Here is a 21,768-nt window from a genome sequence, read left to right on the forward strand (position 1 = left end):
TTATTAACATTTTCATACGGCAATTCAAAAGAAGTACAGAAAAAGGAATAAAAAACAACAAAAACAATATATACTATATATAATTATGTATGTAATTAAAAAATATGAAATATGTATGTATAATACCGCAACCTACTTAAATATATAATTTAGTTTTTGAAGAGCGCTGCTTTAGTGATATTAACATTTACATTTACAAGTAAACATTTATTTACATTGTAATTAAACAGTTCAGTCCCCCTCCCCCACACACATGCAATAAAAATGTTTATACACCAACACCAACACACATACACACACACACATCCGCATAAAAGTAAGGAGATGAACAAACAGTTGTGAAAACCAGCGCAGTTCAATTCCAATTACGATTATTATTATTATTGATTAACAATATAGAGCATGCATAACTAAATATACAACATACATACTATATATATATATATTTATGAATGATTACTGGTCTTGCCAATCATATTATTATGCAGTGGAACTGGGGGTGACCCGCTGTTTCAGCTTTTTGATCGCCTGAAATATTTTCATAGAATTCGCCACTCGCCAATGCACCTTAACCGCCATCTCCTTGACCCCTGCTTCCAAGATAAGTGATTCCTCCCCAGTTATCTTCTTGTGAGTTTGGACCAACTCACTGAAGCTCTTCATGTCAACGGGAGTTACGATTCGGCGCAGCACAACATCCAAAAGTGTGCCCATCAGAGTGAGTTCACCGTTTTCTTGGGTATTGCTGGCAGTGGGTGAAAAAGTTCAAATATGATTTCTTTTTGTTTTGTCAACCCAACCAAAGCTAAGTGGATTTTGACTCCCAAGTAACTAATTTGAAATGTACATCATACTTGTAAGTACACAAATTTGGATTCACTTTCTTTACATTCTAGCATTTTGTTATTCAACTTATGAGTAAAGGATTAGCTGCTGGATGTACTGATTAATGTTATATATAGTATATATACGTACTCGTATATACTATATATGTATATTTGTTCTTGTAAACATTTGAACAGTTTGTAAACTCAATGATCTCCCAGCAAATTACTGTTTACGTTAGAATAGATTGCCCCCCTTTTTGCCCAGATGAGGGTTGAATTCTATGGAATCTAAGTTGCTATATATACCATGCCTTGAATTGGATGGGTAGGCAGTATTACTTACTTTTTCATAACATTTGCAAAATATTCTATAACATAAGCTTTGGTTAGATGAAAACCAATGGTCTGACTTGCAATGGACTCCAATGCGAACTGTGTATCGATTTCGGGTATGGGTCCATTGTTTTGCATTAAAGCTTCGATGAGGCGCTGAAGCAGCCACACTTTGCTCGTGCAAGCCAGACTTGACAGCAGAACGACGCGGTCGTCTGCCTCCTTAGAGATGGTGTAGCGTTCCCACAGGAATTTCCAGTCATCATCTCTACCATTTCGTATGGCTGTGCAGTAGACGGTGGCACGCATATCCAACGGTATTGGATTTTGCTTATCCGGTTCCGGATTATTTCGCCAGACCGCGAACATTTCCGCTGCCCTTTCGGCACAATCAAGAACATTGTGGTAACAGGCCCAGCCGAGAATCTGAATCTTCAGCTTTTTCTGAAGCGTTCCCAGCTTCATCAAATTGTTGTTCATGCCATCAAGGTGCTTGTAGATGGGAGTTATCAAATATTTGATGTACCACTGAAATGGGTGAATGGAAATTATTATATAAAACAAGGGAGAACGCTACAGTAGAGAAAAGCTCGAAAGAAATTTATTATTTAGAACTTTTCTTGGAATTGACCGATTCGAATGAAATTGAACAGAATTGAGTTGTGTATAGATTATGTGTGCAAAGTTTGGTTAATGTAGCTTTTGAAATGTGGACAGTATTGGCAAAATTCAGTAGCGGGGGACGGGGGAAAAAATTCCAAAAAATAAAATAAACTCGTCCTTTTTCGGATCTAGGAGAATCTGGATGCCAACTTTGGTTATTCTAGCTTTTATAGTTTCTGAGATCCTTACGTTCATCCAGACAGACGGACGGACATGTCTAGTCCAATTTCTCTCGTCATACTGATTTAGAATATATATACTTTATGGGCTCGGAGATGCTTCCGTCTGTCTGTTACATACTTTGCACAAGCCCAATATAAGCTTTTTACCCTACGGGTACAGGGTATAAAAATTATTGCTGCTTACCTCAAATTCCCCGTACTGCGACGAGTGTCTGAGAATGGTATTTAGGCTGTCCAAGTTGGAGATAGCCATCATCCAGGGCTCGTATTCGTGCTCCCTTCCCATATAGGAGACCAATTCCAGCGCTGTGTAGTAGTCAATTACATTGTTCCAGGCCAGCTTCATGACATCGTCAACGAGTTGTGCTCGATTGAGGGTATGTATGCTCTCAAATTTGTCAGAATTCAGGGTACTTATAAGCAATTTCCAATTATTCATATCATAGTTGATCTTATAGAAACCAGTCATTTGCAGGTTGAATAATATCCAATCGTTTTCAGTGGCCTCTGTTTTAACTTCCATTGTTCTCCTCTTGGACCCGTCGCATTGGAACCAATGTTTCGGTATAGTGTTTTCAAAATTGAGCTCCGCAGATGTGGTATACGACAATGGTATCCACCAACAATCGTCACGTTTCGTAGTCTGTGAATTGTATAGGAAGCGCTCCTGGGTGATATTTATAGTACCTATAGTTTTATTATCTGCGTAATTGCGGGCCACATGTATTATGGGATATCCTGGCTGGGACACCCAAGACTCCATAATAGTCGCCAAATGAATATTTTCCGGAAGCGCTTTATTCTTGTGCGCCTTATCAGAGAGCGTATTCCATAAATCATTCTTGTCCGCATTACGATAGGCATATTTGGCCAAATATTCGCGTAAGCCGCCCATAAAACTAGCGTCCCCAATGAAATAGTGGAGCATACGCAAAAGCTGAGTATAAAAACCAAAAATAAAACAATTACAATTACCATAAGCAATGATCAAACCTCACTGATTGGATTTAAATTATTTGTAATTAAACATTATCAGGTCTATGTCAATGTAATACGAGAGTTATTATTTAACTGTCCCTATCTATCTATTATCTATTATCTTTCATCTACCATTTACTTATGATGATAGCATATCATCTATATATTATCTACATGTTATAACATAACATCTATTTATTATCTCTGATCTATTTACCATAAATCTATAATCTATCTTTCATCTACCATTTACTTATGATGATAGAATATCATCTATCTATTATCTACATGTGATAGCATATCATCTATCTATTATCTACATGTGATAACATAACATCTATTTATTATCTCTCATCTATTTACCATAAATATATCATCTATCTTTCATCTACCATTTACTTATGATGATAGCATATCATCTATCTATTATCTACATGTGATAGCATATCATCTATCTATTATCTACATGTGATAACATAACATCTATTTATTATCTCTCATCTATTTACCATAAATATATCATCTATCTTTCATCTACCATTTACTTATGATGATAGAATATCATCTATCTATTATCTACATGCGATAGCATATCATCTATCTATTATCTACATGTGATAACATAACATCTATTTATTATCTCTCATCTATTTACCATAAATATATCATCTATCTTTCATCTACCATTTACTTATGATGATAGCATATCATCTATCTATTATCTGCATGTGATAACATAACATCTATCTATTATCTACATGTGATAACATAACATCTATTTATTATCTATCATCCACCGACCATATATCTATCATCTATCTTTCATCTACCATTTACTTATGATGATAGCATATCATCTATCTATTATCTACATGTGATAACATAACATCTATTTATTATCTCTCATCTATTTACCATAAATATATCATCTATCTTTCATCTACCATTTACTTATGATGATAGAATATCATCTATCTATTATCTACATGTGATAGCATATCATCTATCTATTATCTACATGTGATAACATAGTATCTATTTATTATCTCTCATCTACTTACCATACATCTATCTTTCATCTACCATTTACTTATGATGATAGCATATCATCTATCTATTATCTACATGTGATAGCATATCATTTATCTATTATCTACATGTGATAACATAACATCTATTTATTATCTATCATCCACCTACCATATATCTATCATCTAACTTTCATCTACCATTTACTTATGATGATAGCATATCATCTATCTATTATCTACATGTGATAGCATATCATTTATCTATTATCTACAAGTGATAACATAGCATCTAATTATTACCTCTCATCCACCTACCATATATGTATCATCTAACTTTCATCTACCATTTACTTATGATGATAGCATATCATCTATCTATTATCTACATGTGATAGCATATCATCTATCTATTATCTACATGTGATAACATAGTATCTATTTATTATCTCTCATCTACTTACCATACATCTATCTTTCATCTACCATTTACTTATGATGATAGCATATCATCTATCTATTATCTACATGTGATAGCATATCATTTATCTATTATCTACATGTGATAGCATAACATCTATTTACTATCTATCATCCACCTACCATATATGTATCATCTAACTTTCATCTACCATTTACTTATGATGATAGCATATCATCTATCTATTATCTACATGTGATAACATAACATCTATTTATTATCTCTCATCTATTTACCATAAATATATCATCTATCTTTCATCTACCATTTACTTATGATGATAGCATATCATCTATCTATTATCTACATGTGATAGCATATCATCTATCTATTATCTACATGTGATAACATAACATCTATTTATTATCTCTCATCTATTTACCATAAATATATCATCTATCTTTCATCTACCATTTACTTATGATGATAGAATATCATCTATCTATTATCTACATGCGATAGCATATCATCTATCTATTATCTACATGTGATAACATAACATCTATTTATTATCTCTCATCTATTTACCATAAATATATCATCTATCTTTCATCTACCATTTACTTATTACCATTTACTTATATATCATTTATTTATTTTCTAGCTCACCAGTCAATAAATAAATGATACAGACGAACAGACAATAAATATATGAGTATGTTACACCGACATCTTTCTTTATATTATATACTCGCATAAATAATTTTTATTACCAGACCGCCCTTTTTGTACGACAAATCGTCAAAGGCCTCCCTAATTTCCGAGACTTCAGTGATCTTTCGCGATACTGCCTCCGTGTCGTTGTGCGCATCCGAGTTAAACATGTTCTGTAGATTTCTTATGGTCTTAAATGAAAGTATGTGCAGATTTTTATCGGCGTTTTCGAGGCCTACTCCACTGAAGTAAGTGGCAAAGCCTTCGTTTAGCCAAATATCTGACCACCAGTTGAGAGTGACTAGATTTCCGAACCATTGATGCTAAGGATAAAAAGGATTTCAAATTACTAATATATATTTAGGTCGAGTTCATTTTACCGTGACCTCGTGCGCTACGATTGTGGCCACAGCGATTTTTTGGTCAATCGAACCTTTTGAGGAGTACACTATCAAAGGTTCGTTGAATTTAATTAAGCCCCAATTTTCCATGGCACCATTAAAACCAGGAACTGCTAACATATCGACCTTGGGCAAAGGGTATTTCATATTGAACATATATTCGTAAAACATTAATAACTTAAAGCCAATTGCATTGGCATAGGAAACCGATTTCAATAGTATGGGATCAGGACGGGTCCATGTACGAAATTCAATGCCATTATCTGTTTTCATCGTGATTGTATGTTTGAAGTCTTCTGATAATGAAAAGGCCACCAAATATGTGGGCATTGGGACTGTTGTCTCGAATGTTGTCACAGCGAGGGCTGGAGTGCTATGGCTGTATAACGATGGATTAAGCAAAAATGTGTGCGAATACATAAATAATGTGTGATACTTACTCTGCAATGTTATACAGTAGAGGCATATTGGATAATGCGGTGTATTTCTTGTCACGAACCAGACGTATGGTAAAATTTGCTTTTAGATCGGGTTCGTCAAAGCAAGGGAAAGCATAACGCGCGGCAGTGGGTTGGAACTGAGTTGCAGTCATGTATCTAAAGAAATCTTTAGTGGTTTGTTTTTGACAGAGGATAGGGGGATTTTCGGTATACGTTACTTCTTACTTCTAAGTATACTCTCCCATGCTTTAAGCTGAACAACTCAATCATCTCTAGTATACTTGAGTTGGAGTGTTTCATAACAAAGATGTTAAATTGAAGGAGAAGTAAATCGAACGGACTCAAAAAATAATCACTGATGAACAGCCTACAGAAGAGCAGGGCTATCTTCCTACAGCAGCCAGAGGTTTTTAAATTATAGGTTCACATTTCTTCTTAATATTAACGATTTTTATTCTTTAATCTTAATAACTCAACCATCTCTATCAAGGGCGTACCCAGGGCGGCGGCTGTTACCCCCCGAAAAAAAAATCTCGCAATATAAAGTCGACCACACATTCATTATTATGTCGCACTATTTCGCCTTAAATTAGAATTGAGTTGGATTTGCTAAAGTTTTTGTAGTCATTATATGTATAATTTATTATTTTAACTCATCGTGCATTATTTAATTAAAAATTTACATTTTTTGGCTCCCCCCTTTGGAAAAAGCTGCGTACGCCCTTGATCTCTAGTATAATAAAATTGGAGTCTTTCGCTAAGGCGAAGCCTACAGAAGAGAACAGAGATTTTTAAAATTGTAATTAAAGTAAAAATACTTAGTACTCTTTCATCAAATATTAAAACTAAAATGAACCCGCCTTCGGTACTGTTGTTTGCCAATAGCTTAACTGCGTTGGTAATACTTACTTGGTTTCATTAGTAACATGATCCTTATATGTATTTACGAAGTAACCCTCCTTCTCCTGACTTAATTTTCCCGAAAATGTAAGCGCAAGCTTGTATTTCACTCCCGGCTCTAGTTTCTTTTCCAAATTCAGAATATAAAACTCATATTGACTATGAGTTTGTGTATCGGAAATTTTAATTATTTCGCTGTTTTCCTGATTTATTAAGATCGTTAGTGTCGGATCGATTTGATATTTGGCAGCATGCAGTGTTATATTATTACCGGCACCGCTTAAAGCTACAAAATCTATTTGAACTTCGCCAGTAAAATTCAAATTTGCGGGATCTTCTAAATTAGTTTTGATCTCGACATTATAGGTCAGGGGTTTCACAGCCTTCGGTAGACGGTAGTGTGTATATTGGGCATCACAATAGCCACACAAAATGGCTAATAAAATGGAAAGCCTTTGCAAGGACATGTTGGTAAAGATCACAAAAAATTTAATTTCTAAGTTCAGTGGCACATGGTTTTCACCGAAAGGGCAATGGGTGTGTTTTGTAATCCTCGTTAATCCTTTGTAGTTCAGCTACAAATTGTTCACTTCTTCTGCTGAGATACTAAGCACTTGCACTTCACACTACTCCAGTCTCAAAATTTGACTAAACGGAGAGCGTCGCAAGCTGCTTATTTATACCCATTTCTTATCAGCGGATTTGCAATAATTAGAAAACTCTCAACCCATCTGTTACAATGGCCATAATGTATTTAAAGAAGAGGAAGGTGCAGTCTAAAAGGCTCGGCTTCGTAGACCTCAAATGTCTGCTACAAATACGTGTCTACAAGTAGTTGGTACTATATAGTTAGTTTATTCGGAACATTTAAATGTACATCTTTCCTATATTTAAACAATTTTGAATGAGCTGGTGTGCAGTGTTGAAAATGCAGAAATGAGATTGGTGGCAACTCAGTGGCCCTGGCTGGTCGCAGGACCTAGAGCAGCAGCTGAATGGAGCGTGTCAACTGATGATAGTTGCGCTCCTTCCATTGCACATTGGTCAGAATGGTCTCGAGGGTTTGCTGTAGGGCTTGGTCCAGACCCTTTAGCGATTTCCGGTTCTCTTTGATGAAAGCCTTGAAATTGTCAAAATCGCTTTGGCTGATTATCTGCTCTGAGAGCGGAGGCAGCAGTCGCGACATATCCTTAGTAATTGGATGGTAGCTTTAATGAAAGGAAAGACGGGATTATATATGGTTTGGCTGTCAAAATCTCAGACAATTGCTACTCACAATTTATAGAGCGAGTCGACATTGGCCATGAAATAGTTCTTGGCCAAATGGAAACCGATCTCATTGGAAGCCACCGCCTGGAAGGCCCACATAGAGTCCTGCTTACGTATGGCATCGGTTGGATCGTAAGCCAACTCCAGGAATCTTTGGAGCAACCAGACCTCCCGCGAACAACCCAGCGATGTGAGAATGGAGCGCTTCTCAGCGGCCACATTTGATTTCTTGTAGCGTGTCCACAGGAACTGCCAGTCGTCCTCGTTACCATTCCGCACGGACGTACAATAGACGGTGTTCCGTAGATTTATCGGCACCGGATTCGTTTCATCCGGATTGGGCGATTCGCGCCATTCACGGAAATACTCCTGGGCATGTGGCACACAGTCCTCAACCTGATACTGACACGCCCAGTTGGCCACCAAAGTTTTCAGCAATATGTCATCCTGTTGCTCTATGCTGGCGAATGTGTCGTTCAGACCGCCCAAGTGCAGGTAAATGGGCGTAATCAGTTTTCGCATGTAACGCTGTTTTGTGGAGGGTAGAGGGAAATACGTTAATTGAACCTGTTCTCGGGGACTCGAGCAAAACGTGAAAGGTATATGGCCAATTGTGCAATGCTTAAACTTACGGCAAAAAACAACTTTCAGGCCGAAATGTGTGCAAAATAAATCGATTTGTTACAAAATAAATGAGAATTAGAGGTTTCAGGTTGTGATTACGTCTAGAGAGGTAAAGGCATGGCTATATAAGTGGATACAAGTATGTACGATAATATCGATAAGATAGTCTTCGAGTTTTTTATTGCAATCAGGAATTCACATGGCACTCATAAATTGAAGAGAAATTTGAAGAAACCTAGAACTGGTTTTGGAGAACTGGAACTATTGAATAACTTTTTAAATAATGTATTAATCTTTACAAATTTAATTGATATATTTTAGGCCTGTGAGCCTATTCGAATATAGCGGCTTACACCCCGGTTCAAAGGTGTTTTAGGAATATTTTTAGCCAATTTTTATCCGGTTTTGAGAAGATTGGTAATTGGGTTCAAAACCAACTCCAGATGTAGTTAAATATGATATGAGTATTCTCCGAACCTGTTAACCAACGTTGGATAGAACTGTATTGGATCTAATCGGATTCAAAGCCAACTCCAGATTTAGTTAATTATGATATGATTATTCTCCGAACCTGTTAACCAACGTTGGATAGAACATGAGTCTCGAAATAGGAATAGAGAAAGAAACGGTTCCCGTTCAAAATTCATAAACCACTATCCGTCGATATGATCCGCAATTGGATTGCTTTCTAATTAAATCTCTGATTACAATTGCTGTTTCTCAAATATCGATTTATCGGCAATGGAGATCCCAACATCAACTCACCTTGAAGAACTCAAAGTCGGGCGTCTGTCGCACAATGCGACCCACACGCTTCAGGTTTTCGAAAGCCGACTTCCAAGGTAAATATTCGCGTTCCCGTTGCAGATACTCGATCAGACGCATCGCTATCTCATAGTCCTGTTCGCCGGTCCAGGCCAGATAGAGGGCATCATTGATGAGTTGTGCTCTGTTGATGACGTGAATTCGTTCGAATTCGCCATTGGTGAGTGTCTCAATGAGCAGCTTCCAGTTCTGTTCGTCGTAGTTCACTTTGTAGAGCGATGTTACCTGGGTGTTGAAGATGACCCACTCATTCTCGTTCGGCATATTTTCTATGGTCTTGGGTAGCGTTTCGCCCGCTTTGCCGCACTCCAGCCAAGCCTTGGGGGCGGTATTCTGGAAGTCTGACTCTGACTGTGAGGTATAGCTCAGAGGCACCCACCAACAGTTGTTCCGATGGGCCCGAGAAATCTGGGTGTTCAAAAAATAGCGCTCCTGGCTCAATTTTGCGCTGTTGGCTTTATAGTTACGTGTGACATTGATGACAGGATATCCTGTTTGTAATGTCCAGGAATCCATAATCGATTTGATGTCGTAACTTTTGGGCAGAGCGCGGTATTTGTGAGCAGCTTCTGTAAGGGACTCCCAAAGATTGTCCTGATCGGCATTATTGTAGGAGTACTCTTGCAAATAGCTCTGCAGGCCCGATCGGAAGGAGTCCTCACCCAAGAACATGTGCATCATGCGCAGCACCGTGGAACCCTTCTGATAAGAGATGGAGTCGAAACTCTCCGATATTTCAGCAACCTCTTGAATAGGCCGCGAGATTGGGTGACTGCTCTCTAGAGCATCTTTACGGAATATTGTAAGCAGATTGTTCAACGACTCCTTCTCCAGGTAGCGCCATTCTGGATTTATTTTCTCCACACCCAAGCTGGCAACGTAGGTGGCGAAGCCCTCGTTGAGCCACAGATCTGTCCACCATTTCATGGTCACCAGATTACCGAACCATTGATGGGCCAATTCATGGGCTATGACCGATGCCACACGCTGCTTGTCCACCAAGGACGAGTGGGCGTCCGAGTGGAGCAAAGCAATCTCACGATAGGTGACCAAGCCCCAATTCTCCATAGCTCCGGCACTAAAATCTGGAATGGCTATTTGATCGATTTTCGGCAACGGGAACTTAATGCCGAACAGCTCCTCATAGTAATTCAACACCTGGGGACCGAACTCGGCTGCATAGTCGCACTGTTGAATGGCATTGGGGCGTGCCCAGGTGCGGAAGAGTGTGCTGTTCGGGAGTGTCGATGGCTTATGGCTGAAGTCGTTCACAGAATAGGCAACCAGATAGGTTGACATGGGCACCGACTCTTCAAACTCGCACCACACATAGTCAGCAATGGATTCACTGTAATTAGACTTGTTTTCTAAGTTTCGTGCCAACGACATCTATATGCCAGTTGAACTTACTGTGTTTTGGTTTCCTTAACAGGCATGTTGCTCAGACCAATGTACTTCTTATGGTAGCCCAAGGTGACGACAAATGGTGCCTTGAAGTTGGGCTCATCAAAGCAGGGGAAGGCCAAACGTGCGGATGCTGGCTCGAATTGTGTAATGGATAGCCACCTGGAGTTGAATTAGGATACAGTAAGGTATGGTTGATCTCTTTCGAAGAAGCAAAGGACCGGGTTACTTTCGCTTTGTATATAGTAAGAACTAAGCGATCTTTACAATTATGTTGTAAAATAAATATAATTTCTTAAGCTATCTGATGTCAACTACTCGAACCTGGAGATGACGCTCTCTGTCTGCCTCAGGCTTAATACAAAAGGCTTCAAAGCCTCTCGCCATCCCCATCATTGTAGGCCGAATACCGATTTTCATATACTCCAATAACCAGGCAGCGCCTAAAGCACTCGATTACCAATTAGACAGCTTTATTTTCCTAACTCAAGCTTAGTTTTTATTAGATTAGATTTATAAAAGGAAATCCTTCCCAGTTGTTAGAATTGTTTTAGTTTTGTGCTGATCTTTGCTTTTAAACTTAGTGGCATAGAAAATTCAGCAAAATGAAATCTCAAAAAGTAAATTTTTAGACATGGAATCTAGAACTGAGATCGTTGAGCAACAGATGACGCCATTTTGTGAGCTTAAGCTACTGGAGAAATATCGCTTTAGCAGCTTCAAAGGCTGGGCCCTTCCTGCTAAGTCTTCCTGTTGCAAAGAAAAGATGGCTGAGGCGGGCTTTTACTGGACAAGAACTGAGGAAGGACAATGCCACATGTTTTGTATGTGGAATCACTCTGGAGAGTTGGGACTTCGAGGATGACCCCTGGATAGAGCATTCCAAATATGCTCCTCAGTGTCAATTTGTGAAATTGGGAATTCCCGAAAAAAATATGACTGTGAGTCAATTTATGAAGAAGAGCATTGAGGAGGCCTGCAACGAGTTGAAATCAAGACTTGAAAAAGGAAGCAGAACTAAACTCAATAAGTTTATGAATTCGTAAGAGAGGCTTGCAAAATAAATTTGCCAGAAAACTACAAATTGAAATAGGGATTGTATAATAAGTATAGTAGAAATAAGTGCAGCTTGATGCTTTAGCCTTAACACTAATTTAAAGCCCTGGCTAGATGAGATCGGTAGCCAAAGTCCTTTTAGTCAGTGCGGAGTAAACCAGATTCTTCCGCAGATATGAAGAATTTCAATGGCAAAGAAAGAGAACTCTTATGTTCTTTACATTTCTAAATTGGAGTTGGTAAAAATCTAGTTAACCAAAGGAAAAAAAGCTTAAGAACTTAAAATAATTTGTTTAACTACGTGAAACCTTTTATATTTTCTGAAAATGATTGCTTAGTGATATTTTTAGTTTAAATTGCTTACCTCGTCTCATTAGCATCCTGATAGGAGCTCCTGTAGTAGCCCTCTAGCTGACGATTTAGCTCAGAATTGAACGGAAGTGTCAGCTCAAAGGTACTGCCCGCTAACAATTCCTGGCACGTGTGCATTATATAGAAATCATGGACAGTATTCACCTCGGTGGAGGCGATGCATATCTGTCGATCGCCATTGATCTCGCGCAGCTTAATCAGTGACTCGTCAATGGTGAGATTCTTGGCATGCAGCGTTATGTTCTTGGTATCCTCCAGAGCCTCGATCAGTATGGTGACATCGCCCTCAAAGCGCAAGTTCGCGGGATCCTCCAATTGGGTGAGCACCCGCAAATTATATTTCTGGGGGCGCAGTGAAGTGGGCAGGCGGTAGTGGTTGTAGCTGACCGCTGTCGCCGCCACCAGAAAGGTCAAGAGCAGCACAAGTAGCTGCATACTGATCGCCATTAACTGTAAAGGTCAACAACAGCCGTTAATGGTGAGCGGAAGCCGCAATAAGTAATGCAATTAAAAACGTAACTGCAATTAACTAAATTATGTTTTCAATTATTTTAAAGCTCCATCGAGCTCATTGCTGCCTGCGTGCGTTTCACTTTTTTTTTAGCTTCTCTCATTTGTTGTTATTGTTGTTGTTTTATGCAAATTAGTTGTGCGGGCGGTTGGGTTGAAACCTTAAAGCTTGCCACGATTTGAGCTGCTCAGGCAGGGCATACACGTATTAAGGTCTGGGACAATGAGACTTGATTTAATGTTGCTGCCTCTGAAGTGCTCGTTATTTACATATTGATTTACTTTTATTTGGTGTGCATTTAATATAATTTACTTTGCGTTAACAATCAATTTCAAGCTCTGCGCTACACACACACATATTGTACTTGTACATATATATCTTCATAACAGGTTGCTTATTCTTGGCAAAAAGCCGATTTCAGTCACGTGCACGCTGTTAATAACAAGAAAGAACAACAACAAACGTGTCTGAAATCGAGTATTGCCCCAGAATATAGAGAATATACTTGTACATATAAGTTGTTAAGGTCTTGGCATGAGAGTGAGACTGAAGCAGAATATTCTACATATACGAGTATACCTTACTATATATGCTTATAACTATATAATGATTTGCAATGCCAATTTAACATTTAATGGCCTCGTCTATATAGTCACACTTACTCGCCAAAAGTTCATTCTACAAAACCTGTTCTTTTGAGAATTGGACTTCCCAAAGTCTCAAGAGAGTCTTAGAAGCAGAAATTAAAAGCACACACAATGTCCGAAGTTTTGAAACCTTCTGCGCTACAAACTAAAGCATTATAGACTAGTCTGCAAGATTTGAAATGAAAACTTGCGTAAAAAAACGCTGTGCTACAAATATATGTATTTGGTTAGATAGATGATCTACTAATTTGGAGATAGATTGATACACATATATGTATAAATATATGGGCTTAAGGATAATTAAAAAAACACACAGAAAAATGCAGTACGAATAATGTTCATGCCTTTTGATAATTTAATATTTTCACAGCCTTCTACAGTATTGTGACTTGGTTTTCGGCTTGCTTTTTAATAATATTGTTAATTGTTGATCTCAATTGTCCAGCTGCAGTAATTTGTTCCTCCAATTACGTGCCGGGTTTTACCCGATTTATAATTTAACAATTAATTATGAACATATTTTATGTATACACTGAAAGACAAAACTCACGATCAAAACAATAAACGGCTGTAATAAAATATGTACACATTGCCATTCTATACTGAATATATAGGGAGACTACCTTATTTGAAAAAATGTTTCATAGATGGCGCAGCTAACACTCTTAATGTTCATAGAAAATGACAAAAAAAGACAGCCGATGTAGCATCGATACATCGATGATATGATCGTTTTCTTAGACATCGGTATTTTATTCCCGATGTTCGATGTTCGATGTTCTTTACTAGTTGTCCACCACTGAATTTTTATTTTTGTATGTTATATTTTCCTTGGTTTTTGTTATATTCTTTGAATTTGTGCAAATATCGTTTGTTTTGAAACCTTTTGTATTTAATACAAAACCTTAGCTTTAAATAATATGACAAATCAAAATTAAGTTCCCTATGTTTAATAAAAAATTCGTTAATAGAAGTTAGATGCATCGATAAATCGATGTTCTTCCCCGAAAAACATCGAAACATCGATGTGGGTAAACATTGTTGTTTCTCCAGCATTACTTAACTTGCCGATGCAGCTAAGCATCGGGGCAGCTAAGCAAATTATACGGTATAATTTATATATTATACATGGATAGATAGGTAGATATTTGGCTAGAAATATAAGTAAATATATAGTTAGACAGATAGATAGGCAGATAGATATTTAGATAAAACGATAGAACGCAGCTTGATAGAAAAGATATCTATCTAAGATAATTAGTTAAAAAGATAGTTAGTTAGATATGTAAATGGCAAGTAAGATGATAGATGAGTCAGAAAATTGAGATAAGAACAAAGAAGATTTGTCTAAGATAGGCAGGAGGTAGTAGTAGATAGTTAACAATACATATGTTTAAAAGGATATTGAGATCCTCAGTTTGAGAGACTAACTAAATAATCTGCCAACTAAGCAGATATGTACATATGTATATAGATAAATGAAAATATAGCTAGATAGAAAAAATTCGAAAAAGACCCAAAGACAGATGATAGACTTTTTGCTGTATTCTTCAATTCTCCTTCTCATTCTTCGCTGAACTAGGAATCAAGCGTAACAGGCAGGAAGACTGGATTTTCTAGCTTCAGATCACACACACAGGCACACACACACACACACATCAGCTCAGAGATCGTTCCAGACCTCCGTCTAATGCAACTCCAACTCGTTTTTCTCAGCTTTTAAATATTTATTTATGCGCAAGTCATTGCCTCATTGGCGGCTGCTGGCAGAGAGATTTTTGCCGTCGCAGTCATTCTGGATTCGGATATTAAGATGAAGATGGTCAGTGACCTTTAATTTGCATGATCGTATGCGTATATGTGGAACTGGAATAAGTTTCGGCCTTTTGCAATGCAGATGAAATGTCCCATAGATTGCATGAGATCCATTCTATATACGAGTACGTGTATATTGATCGATTGTCATTCAATAAATTTGAATATAACGTCAACAGCAATTTGCGAAAGCTATTTCTTTATATTAAAACGCCTATAGGAAATATTTTCTTTGTACCGTGCCTTTAATTGGCTCTGATATAACATTTTTCAATTGAACTTAACACTTTTAAAAACCTTTAATGGAAAACAAATGTGATAGGCGAGTCTTGCAGGGGCGAATTCATAAATGTGTATATGAATACTTTTTAGTGTAAAAAATTGAAGTAATTGTTTATAAATTGTAATAAAAGCCGAACATAAAGTTTTTCACTCTTTAGGTAAAACTTTCAAATTAAGTCCAATTCAACATACAATTCTCAGAATCATTGATACTCTTCCTAAGTTTTTTCAAACATTGGATGTAATGAATCAAGTATGAATCAGTGATTCTGATTTTAACTCATGCTGTCACATGACTTTAAAAATCATTGTGCATAAGATATGAATATTACTGTCTGGTTTTTCTACGACACTATTAATTATCTTTTTGCTGTCTGCATGTCATATCGTGTGGTTCATCTTTTCTAAATACTCTATGGTAGAATTGACTTTCTCTTTCTTAGTTTTCATTGCTAAAAGAGATATAAAAAGATGCACATAAAGTATTTGAAAATAAAATGCTAATCTTGAGGCATTTTTAAATCATTTATGACTAATATGATAAATATTCATATAATTAATTTATACTGCGTCTGAAGTTCAACTCTGTCGAATGAAGTCAGAAGCTCAGTTCAACATTGGCTCAACGATTCATATATAATTCGCATGATAAACATAAACAATTTAAACTACTACAATATGTCACTTTTTATATATAAATACATACTCCAAACCCTAAGAGATGGGAAGCTGCAATCTAGACACAACTTTTCTTTTACAATTGAAAACTTCGACCTCTAAAGAAGGAAATCGGGCATCTAAGCTTGTATGAAAAATTTTCTGAAAAACACATTTAACATTCAACACCCGAAAAGTGAGTGATTCAATGATTCAGTTAATGCTGAGCTTGGACTTAATGGCTAAATAGCAAATATTTAAAAAAATTATAGAACTGTAGAGCTTGAATAAAAATGCTTTAATATATGTACATCATAAATATATTGTTTAGGAACGACGATGCACATATGATTCGAACTTTTGTCATAGTTGTTAGAATATAAACAAACTCCTCGTTAAATAGATTCATATGATTTGCTATATCGTCAAACTGTTTGAAGTTTATTGTGTTCATGCATGGCTCTAGTAAAATGTATATAGAAATTGATTGTTACGCCTACAAACACATTGATATATGCTTGTAGATGACTGTGCTGGCAACGTCTCATAAATATAATTATTGAGAGCAATATTTAGTGCAAGCCCATCAATATTGGGCTGTAGATTCACGATACATTGCTGATATCTGTAACTAACTAACTAATGCCATAAATGACTATTGGAATTACTGTCAATATTTTAGGTTTGCATTTTAACGCGTCACACAAGGTCGGTTCACTATATATCTGAGCTGTTTACTGTTTGGAAGTTTAAAAACTTTTTCCTGTTAACTTTTTGGTAACTAAATTTATCATGCACACATACACATACACAGTTTGTTTGTTAAGTTTTGAACTTGTTTTTGTACTTTGTTGCACTTGGTTGTTTTAAATTTTATATAACAGCTCGGGCCATGCAGCCGCAGCAGCCACTTGACACACTCAGTAAGTATGTAAAGGCCAACACTACTTAATGGAACACTAACCGAGGCGAGTTGACAGCAGCAATAGACGGAATAATCCAAAGACGAATGCGACCAGTATGACGGTCGCCGCCAATCTGAAGTTTTCTGAGCGTAGCGCTTGTATCTTATAGGCCCGGCAAGCACACACTTGCACACACTTGCACACACACACACACAGACATACGCACACATGTATGCATATAAATAACCGGAGAGACAAACAATATATGTACACACATAGTATATGCTTGTAAACGACAGCGGAGACGAGCAGAATGCGAAAACAAAAAAAGAAAAAAAAGAAAATATTGAAACAGCGGCGGCGATGGCGGCTTAAACGATTCGTGCGTCGGCGCAGTGGAAGCTTCGGAGATGGCTGCCATTTATCACACACACACACACGCACACGCACACACACACACTAGCACATATATGACGGACACTACGCTGTCGCCTGCAATTAAATAATGGCCTGGCTTATGCGGCGTATGCGCGATTTTGAATTTCCCTGCACACACACACACACATATATACAAAGGCGCGTGCTTTTTTTTGCTGCTGCTGTTGTTGTTGTTGTTCTGTGCGCGACGCCAACATATTTTTGACCTTAATTCTGCTGCTTAACCCGTTTCGCAGCACTTGGGAGCCAAGAGCAGCAGATAAACAATAAAAGAAACAAACATCAGCCGTCGCTCAGCAGGCGATTTATACTCCAATCAGAACCACAACCGCCACCACCACCTCCACCAGCTTAATGCGATTTATGAGCGGGCCCGTGTTGGGCCACCGCTGTTATTGGCCGCCACCTACCACCTCCCACACCCCACCCCCACGGGCCAAGCCACTCAAACGATACAAAACACAGCGGTTGGCCGCAACCAGCGAGCCCAGGCTCAGTGTGTGTGCCTTCCTTCTGTTCTGGTTACTAGCGTGTTGCAATCATTTCTTGGGTGTCGTTACGACTTTGTGCATTGGTTTGGTTTAAGCGATTATCCCCCCTCCCCTCTAACATAGATCCACCTACGACACCGCAAATGATGGCCACTTGTCCCGGTTTTATGGCCATCGCTTTGGCATTGCTCGCACTTATGCTCTAGTTGGGGAAAAAGGGTTCGCTTAATTAACTCAAAGGGCGTTCTTGACATTGTTTTTCTTAATTTTGTTGCTTTCTAAGAAATAACAATTTTTGGATCTATTTTTCTTGGGTCTATTTTTTATATTGGAAGCTTTTTTATTGCATATTTTAATGAGATTGCATTCTACAAACTAACAATATATCTTTTTTGATTGTAATTATCTTTTAAATTGCTGGAACTTATGCTCGAGTTGGGGAAAAAGGGTTCATTTAATTAACTCAAAGGGCGTTCTTGACATTGTTTATCTTAATTTTGTTGCTTTCTAAGAAATAACAATGCTTGGAAATGGGTCTATTTTTTATATTGGAAGCTTATTTATTGCATATTCTGATGAGATTGCATTCTACAAACTAACAATATATACTATCTTTTTTGATTGTAATTATCTTTTAAATTGCTGGAACCTATGCTGTAGTTGGGGAAAAAGGGCTCATTTAATTAACTCAAAGGGCGTTCTTGACATTGTTTATCTTAATTTTGTTGTTTTCTAAGGAATAACAATTTTTAGATCTATTTTTCTTGGGTCTATTTTTTATATTGGAAGCTTATTTATTGCATATTCTGATGAGATTGCATTGTACAAACTAACAATATATACTATATTTTTTGATTGTAATTATCTTTTAAATTTCTGGAACTTATGCTCTAGAGGGGGGAAAAGGGTTCATTTAATTAACTCAAAGGGCGTTCTTGACATTGTTTATCTTAATTTTGTTGCTTTCTAAGAAATAACAATTCTTGGAAATGGGTCTATTTTTTATATTGGAAGCTTATTTATTGCATATTCTGATGAGATTGCATTCTACAAACTAACAATATATACTATCTTTTTTGATTGTAATTATCTTTTAAATTGCTGGAACCTATGCTGTAGTTGGGGAAAAAGGGCTCATTTAATTAACTCAAAGGGCGTTCTTGACATTGTTTATCTTAATTTTGTTGTTTTCTAAGAAATAACAATTTTTGGATCTATTTTTCTTGGGTCTATTTTTTATATTGGAAGCTTATTTATTGCATATTCTGATGAGATTGCATTCTACAAACTAACAATATATACTATATTTTTTTATTGTAATTATATTTTAAATTGCTCGCACTTATGCTCTAGTGGGGGAAAAAAGGGTTCGCTTAATTAACTCAAAGGGCGTTCTTGGCATTGCTTATCTTAATTTTGTTGCTTTCTAAAAAATAACAATTCTTGGAAATGGGTCTATTTTTTATATGGGAAGCTTATTTATTGCAGATTCCATATTTGAAATTGTTATTTTTTAGTTGTAATTGTATTTTAAATTAAACCCTAATGCGACTACTTTTTATTGCATTTTATGCTAAATTTAAATAAAATAAAATAATTAAATCATGCAATATATCTACGGGAAGCTAAGCGTCTTTGGTGCTGAACAGATTTATTTCCTAGATATTAGCGGGTTGAGGTTTAGAAATACAGAACAATTGCTTTTTAAAGACCGATAAATTATTTCTTTTTTTCAAAAAGGTAGAGCGGGTTCGGAAATAAATAATGCTCACTTATATGCAATTGATACTAACAAGGTTAGTAGGTTTAAGCTTATATAGTTTCGGTTCCGGTATGATTTTTTAATATTTTTCCCCGTTAATACTACAATTCTAAAGCTGCACATGTTAAAGGTAGCACACATAACTATATATATTTCTATACTTTTGTTTTGCATTTAGCATACTCAATTAATTTGGATTACAAAATTTTAATAGACGTACGTAATAAGTTAGATACTGAAGCGTTAAATGCGTTCAATTAGGACAGGACGCAGAGGGGGGCTGTGTTTTTAATTAACACGTAAAAATTAACTTATAAAATGTGAATATATTATTAATATGTTGGTCTATCAAGGGCTACAACAAAATCGAGTAATCATAAATCTTAAATTCTACAAATTTTTCCACCCATCTTTAATTGTTCTCAGAAATAAATATGAGATATAAATTAAACTTATACAATACAGTTAAATAGATTGAAGAAATTGAAGCAAGTCGATGTTTTTTTTTTTTTTTTTTTGTTTTTTTGAGAATCAGATCGATTGGGAACATTCAGTATTTCCTACCACTTGATTCGCATGGCTCGTGTTCTCCTCGCTACCGGCAGATGGCGCAGCTGGGAAGTGATGGCTAACCGTTCAAAAGGCTATAATTACGGTATTTAAGAAAAAACACCTTCAATTGGGAAAATAAATGGCATAAGCTTTCTTAGGAATTATAATCCCAATACAAAAGTTATCAGAGGAATTAAACAGAGAATTATTAATAGATAATTAATCAAAAAGGGACTGTTCAAATCGGTAGGAGAAGATTTATTTGCCTTTTAGAGAGTTTGTAAAGGAAAGGATTTCATCCATAACGATACTTAGGAAGGATACTTAGGAAGGAACGACATCAAAGGACAAAGCAATCTACACACCCGGCACTCAACACAAGAACAGTGCTTCGACTAAATGGCGACGGAGTACATTAATATTTGTAGCAATGATTCTTAATATGAATATTAAAAAAGTATTCATCTAAAAGGTTGCCCGAAAAAGCATGAATCACATCTCTTTCTAATTTCTTTTTTAAAAATGAACAATTTGATTACGTTGCGCCGCAGATTTGCAGAGTAGGTGCAGACTTAAGCTCTACAGCTTGGCCGCAAACAATGTGCGCAGATCTGTTATCGGAGAGGATTACGTTATGTTGGGTTTGGTGCACGGTTTCATGTTTCAGAGCTTACAACAAGTCGTGCGGCAGACTTACTCAGACTGTATGAGAAATGTTCAGCGTTTGATTTTTTTTTGTGTTTTCTGTAATCACTATTGGATGCAGTCCATCGTTAGTTATAGGAAAGTCGTTAAAATACTTAAAGAATGGCTTAGAAGTCACCCTAAAGATAGTAGATTGACTGTCTGGTAATTTGTTTTCGAATTGTTAGACCGAAATAGAATTTCTGAGACAATCACAATATCTCAAAAGCCTAATGGAATTCAATTATCATAAAGTATTTTAAGCTATTGTGAGTGGTTTTAACTTTGTTTTACGTAAGCTGCTGGAGCTAAGAAAGTAACAATTCATAAATGCCGTAACTTTTTTTTAAGCTCCTGCTTGAATTGCTTTTTGAAATAGTATTTAAGCTTATTATATCACCCATTTTTTGTTTAATTATCACAGTAAATAAATTATTTTGTAATATTTCTTCCATTTATGGCACGATTTAACAAAAAGAGGGCAAAAGGCTTTTTTAAATTAAGTTTCCCATTCCTCAGTCTGGCAACCTCATTTCTAACAGTCAAGCAGTGCATTTGCTAATGTTCTGTGCCAGTCAGCTTGTGTC

General features: G+C 36.6%; 2 protein-coding genes across 2 annotated transcripts; both read right to left on the bottom strand.

Moving 5' to 3' along the window:
- Positions 1 to 353: 353 nt before the first annotated feature.
- Positions 354 to 7,502, bottom strand: LOC115620621 (aminopeptidase N-like). The gene is made up of 7 exons (XM_030513947.1): positions 6,897 to 7,502; positions 5,988 to 6,143; positions 5,527 to 5,926; positions 5,206 to 5,469; positions 2,190 to 2,942; positions 1,171 to 1,688; positions 354 to 745 (listed from the first exon to the last, which is right to left on the bottom strand). The coding sequence occupies exons 1-7, from the start codon at positions 7,352 to 7,354 to the stop codon at positions 481 to 483; spliced, it is 2,814 nt and encodes a 937-aa protein (XP_030369807.1). The 5' UTR covers positions 7,355 to 7,502; the 3' UTR covers positions 354 to 480.
- Positions 7,503 to 7,719: 217 nt separating this feature from the next.
- LOC115621847 (aminopeptidase N-like) lies at positions 7,720 to 17,373 on the bottom strand. The gene is made up of 6 exons (XM_030515659.1): positions 17,314 to 17,373; positions 12,430 to 12,887; positions 11,016 to 11,171; positions 9,546 to 10,953; positions 8,164 to 8,684; positions 7,720 to 8,095 (listed from the first exon to the last, which is right to left on the bottom strand). The coding sequence occupies exons 2-6, from the start codon at positions 12,882 to 12,884 to the stop codon at positions 7,867 to 7,869; spliced, it is 2,769 nt and encodes a 922-aa protein (XP_030371519.1). The 5' UTR covers positions 12,885 to 12,887; positions 17,314 to 17,373; the 3' UTR covers positions 7,720 to 7,866.
- Between the last annotated feature and the right edge of the window lie 4,395 nt (positions 17,374 to 21,768).

This window comes from Scaptodrosophila lebanonensis, unplaced genomic scaffold, assembly GCF_003285725.1.
Source record: "Scaptodrosophila lebanonensis strain 11010-0011.00,11010-0021.00 unplaced genomic scaffold, SlebRS2 tig00000024-arrow-pilon, whole genome shotgun sequence".
NCBI lineage: Eukaryota > Metazoa > Arthropoda > Insecta > Diptera > Drosophilidae > Scaptodrosophila > Scaptodrosophila lebanonensis.

Bases quoted from the DNA above. Each gene is read 5' to 3' on its own strand.
- LOC115620621 (XM_030513947.1), bottom strand. From the start codon at position 7,354: ATGTCCTTGCAAAGGCTTTCCATTTTATTAGCCATTTTGTGTGGCTAT. The intron at 6,144-6,896 runs GTAAGTATTACC...AGATTTCTTTAG, and splicing joins CATGTTACTAATGAAACCAA to ATACATGACTGCAACTCAGT. The intron at 746-1,170 runs GTAAGTAATACT...ACCCACTGCCAG, and splicing joins TTTGCAAATGTTATGAAAAA to CAATACCCAAGAAAACGGTG.
- LOC115621847 (XM_030515659.1), bottom strand. From the start codon at position 12,884: ATGGCGATCAGTATGCAGCTACTTGTGCTGCTCTTGACCTTTCTGGTG. The intron at 10,954-11,015 runs GTAAGTTCAACT...GTCTAATTACAG, and splicing joins GTTAAGGAAACCAAAACACA to TGAATCCATTGCTGACTATG. The intron at 8,096-8,163 runs GTGAGTAGCAAT...CTTTCATTAAAG, and splicing joins GTCGACTCGCTCTATAAATT to CTACCATCCAATTACTAAGG.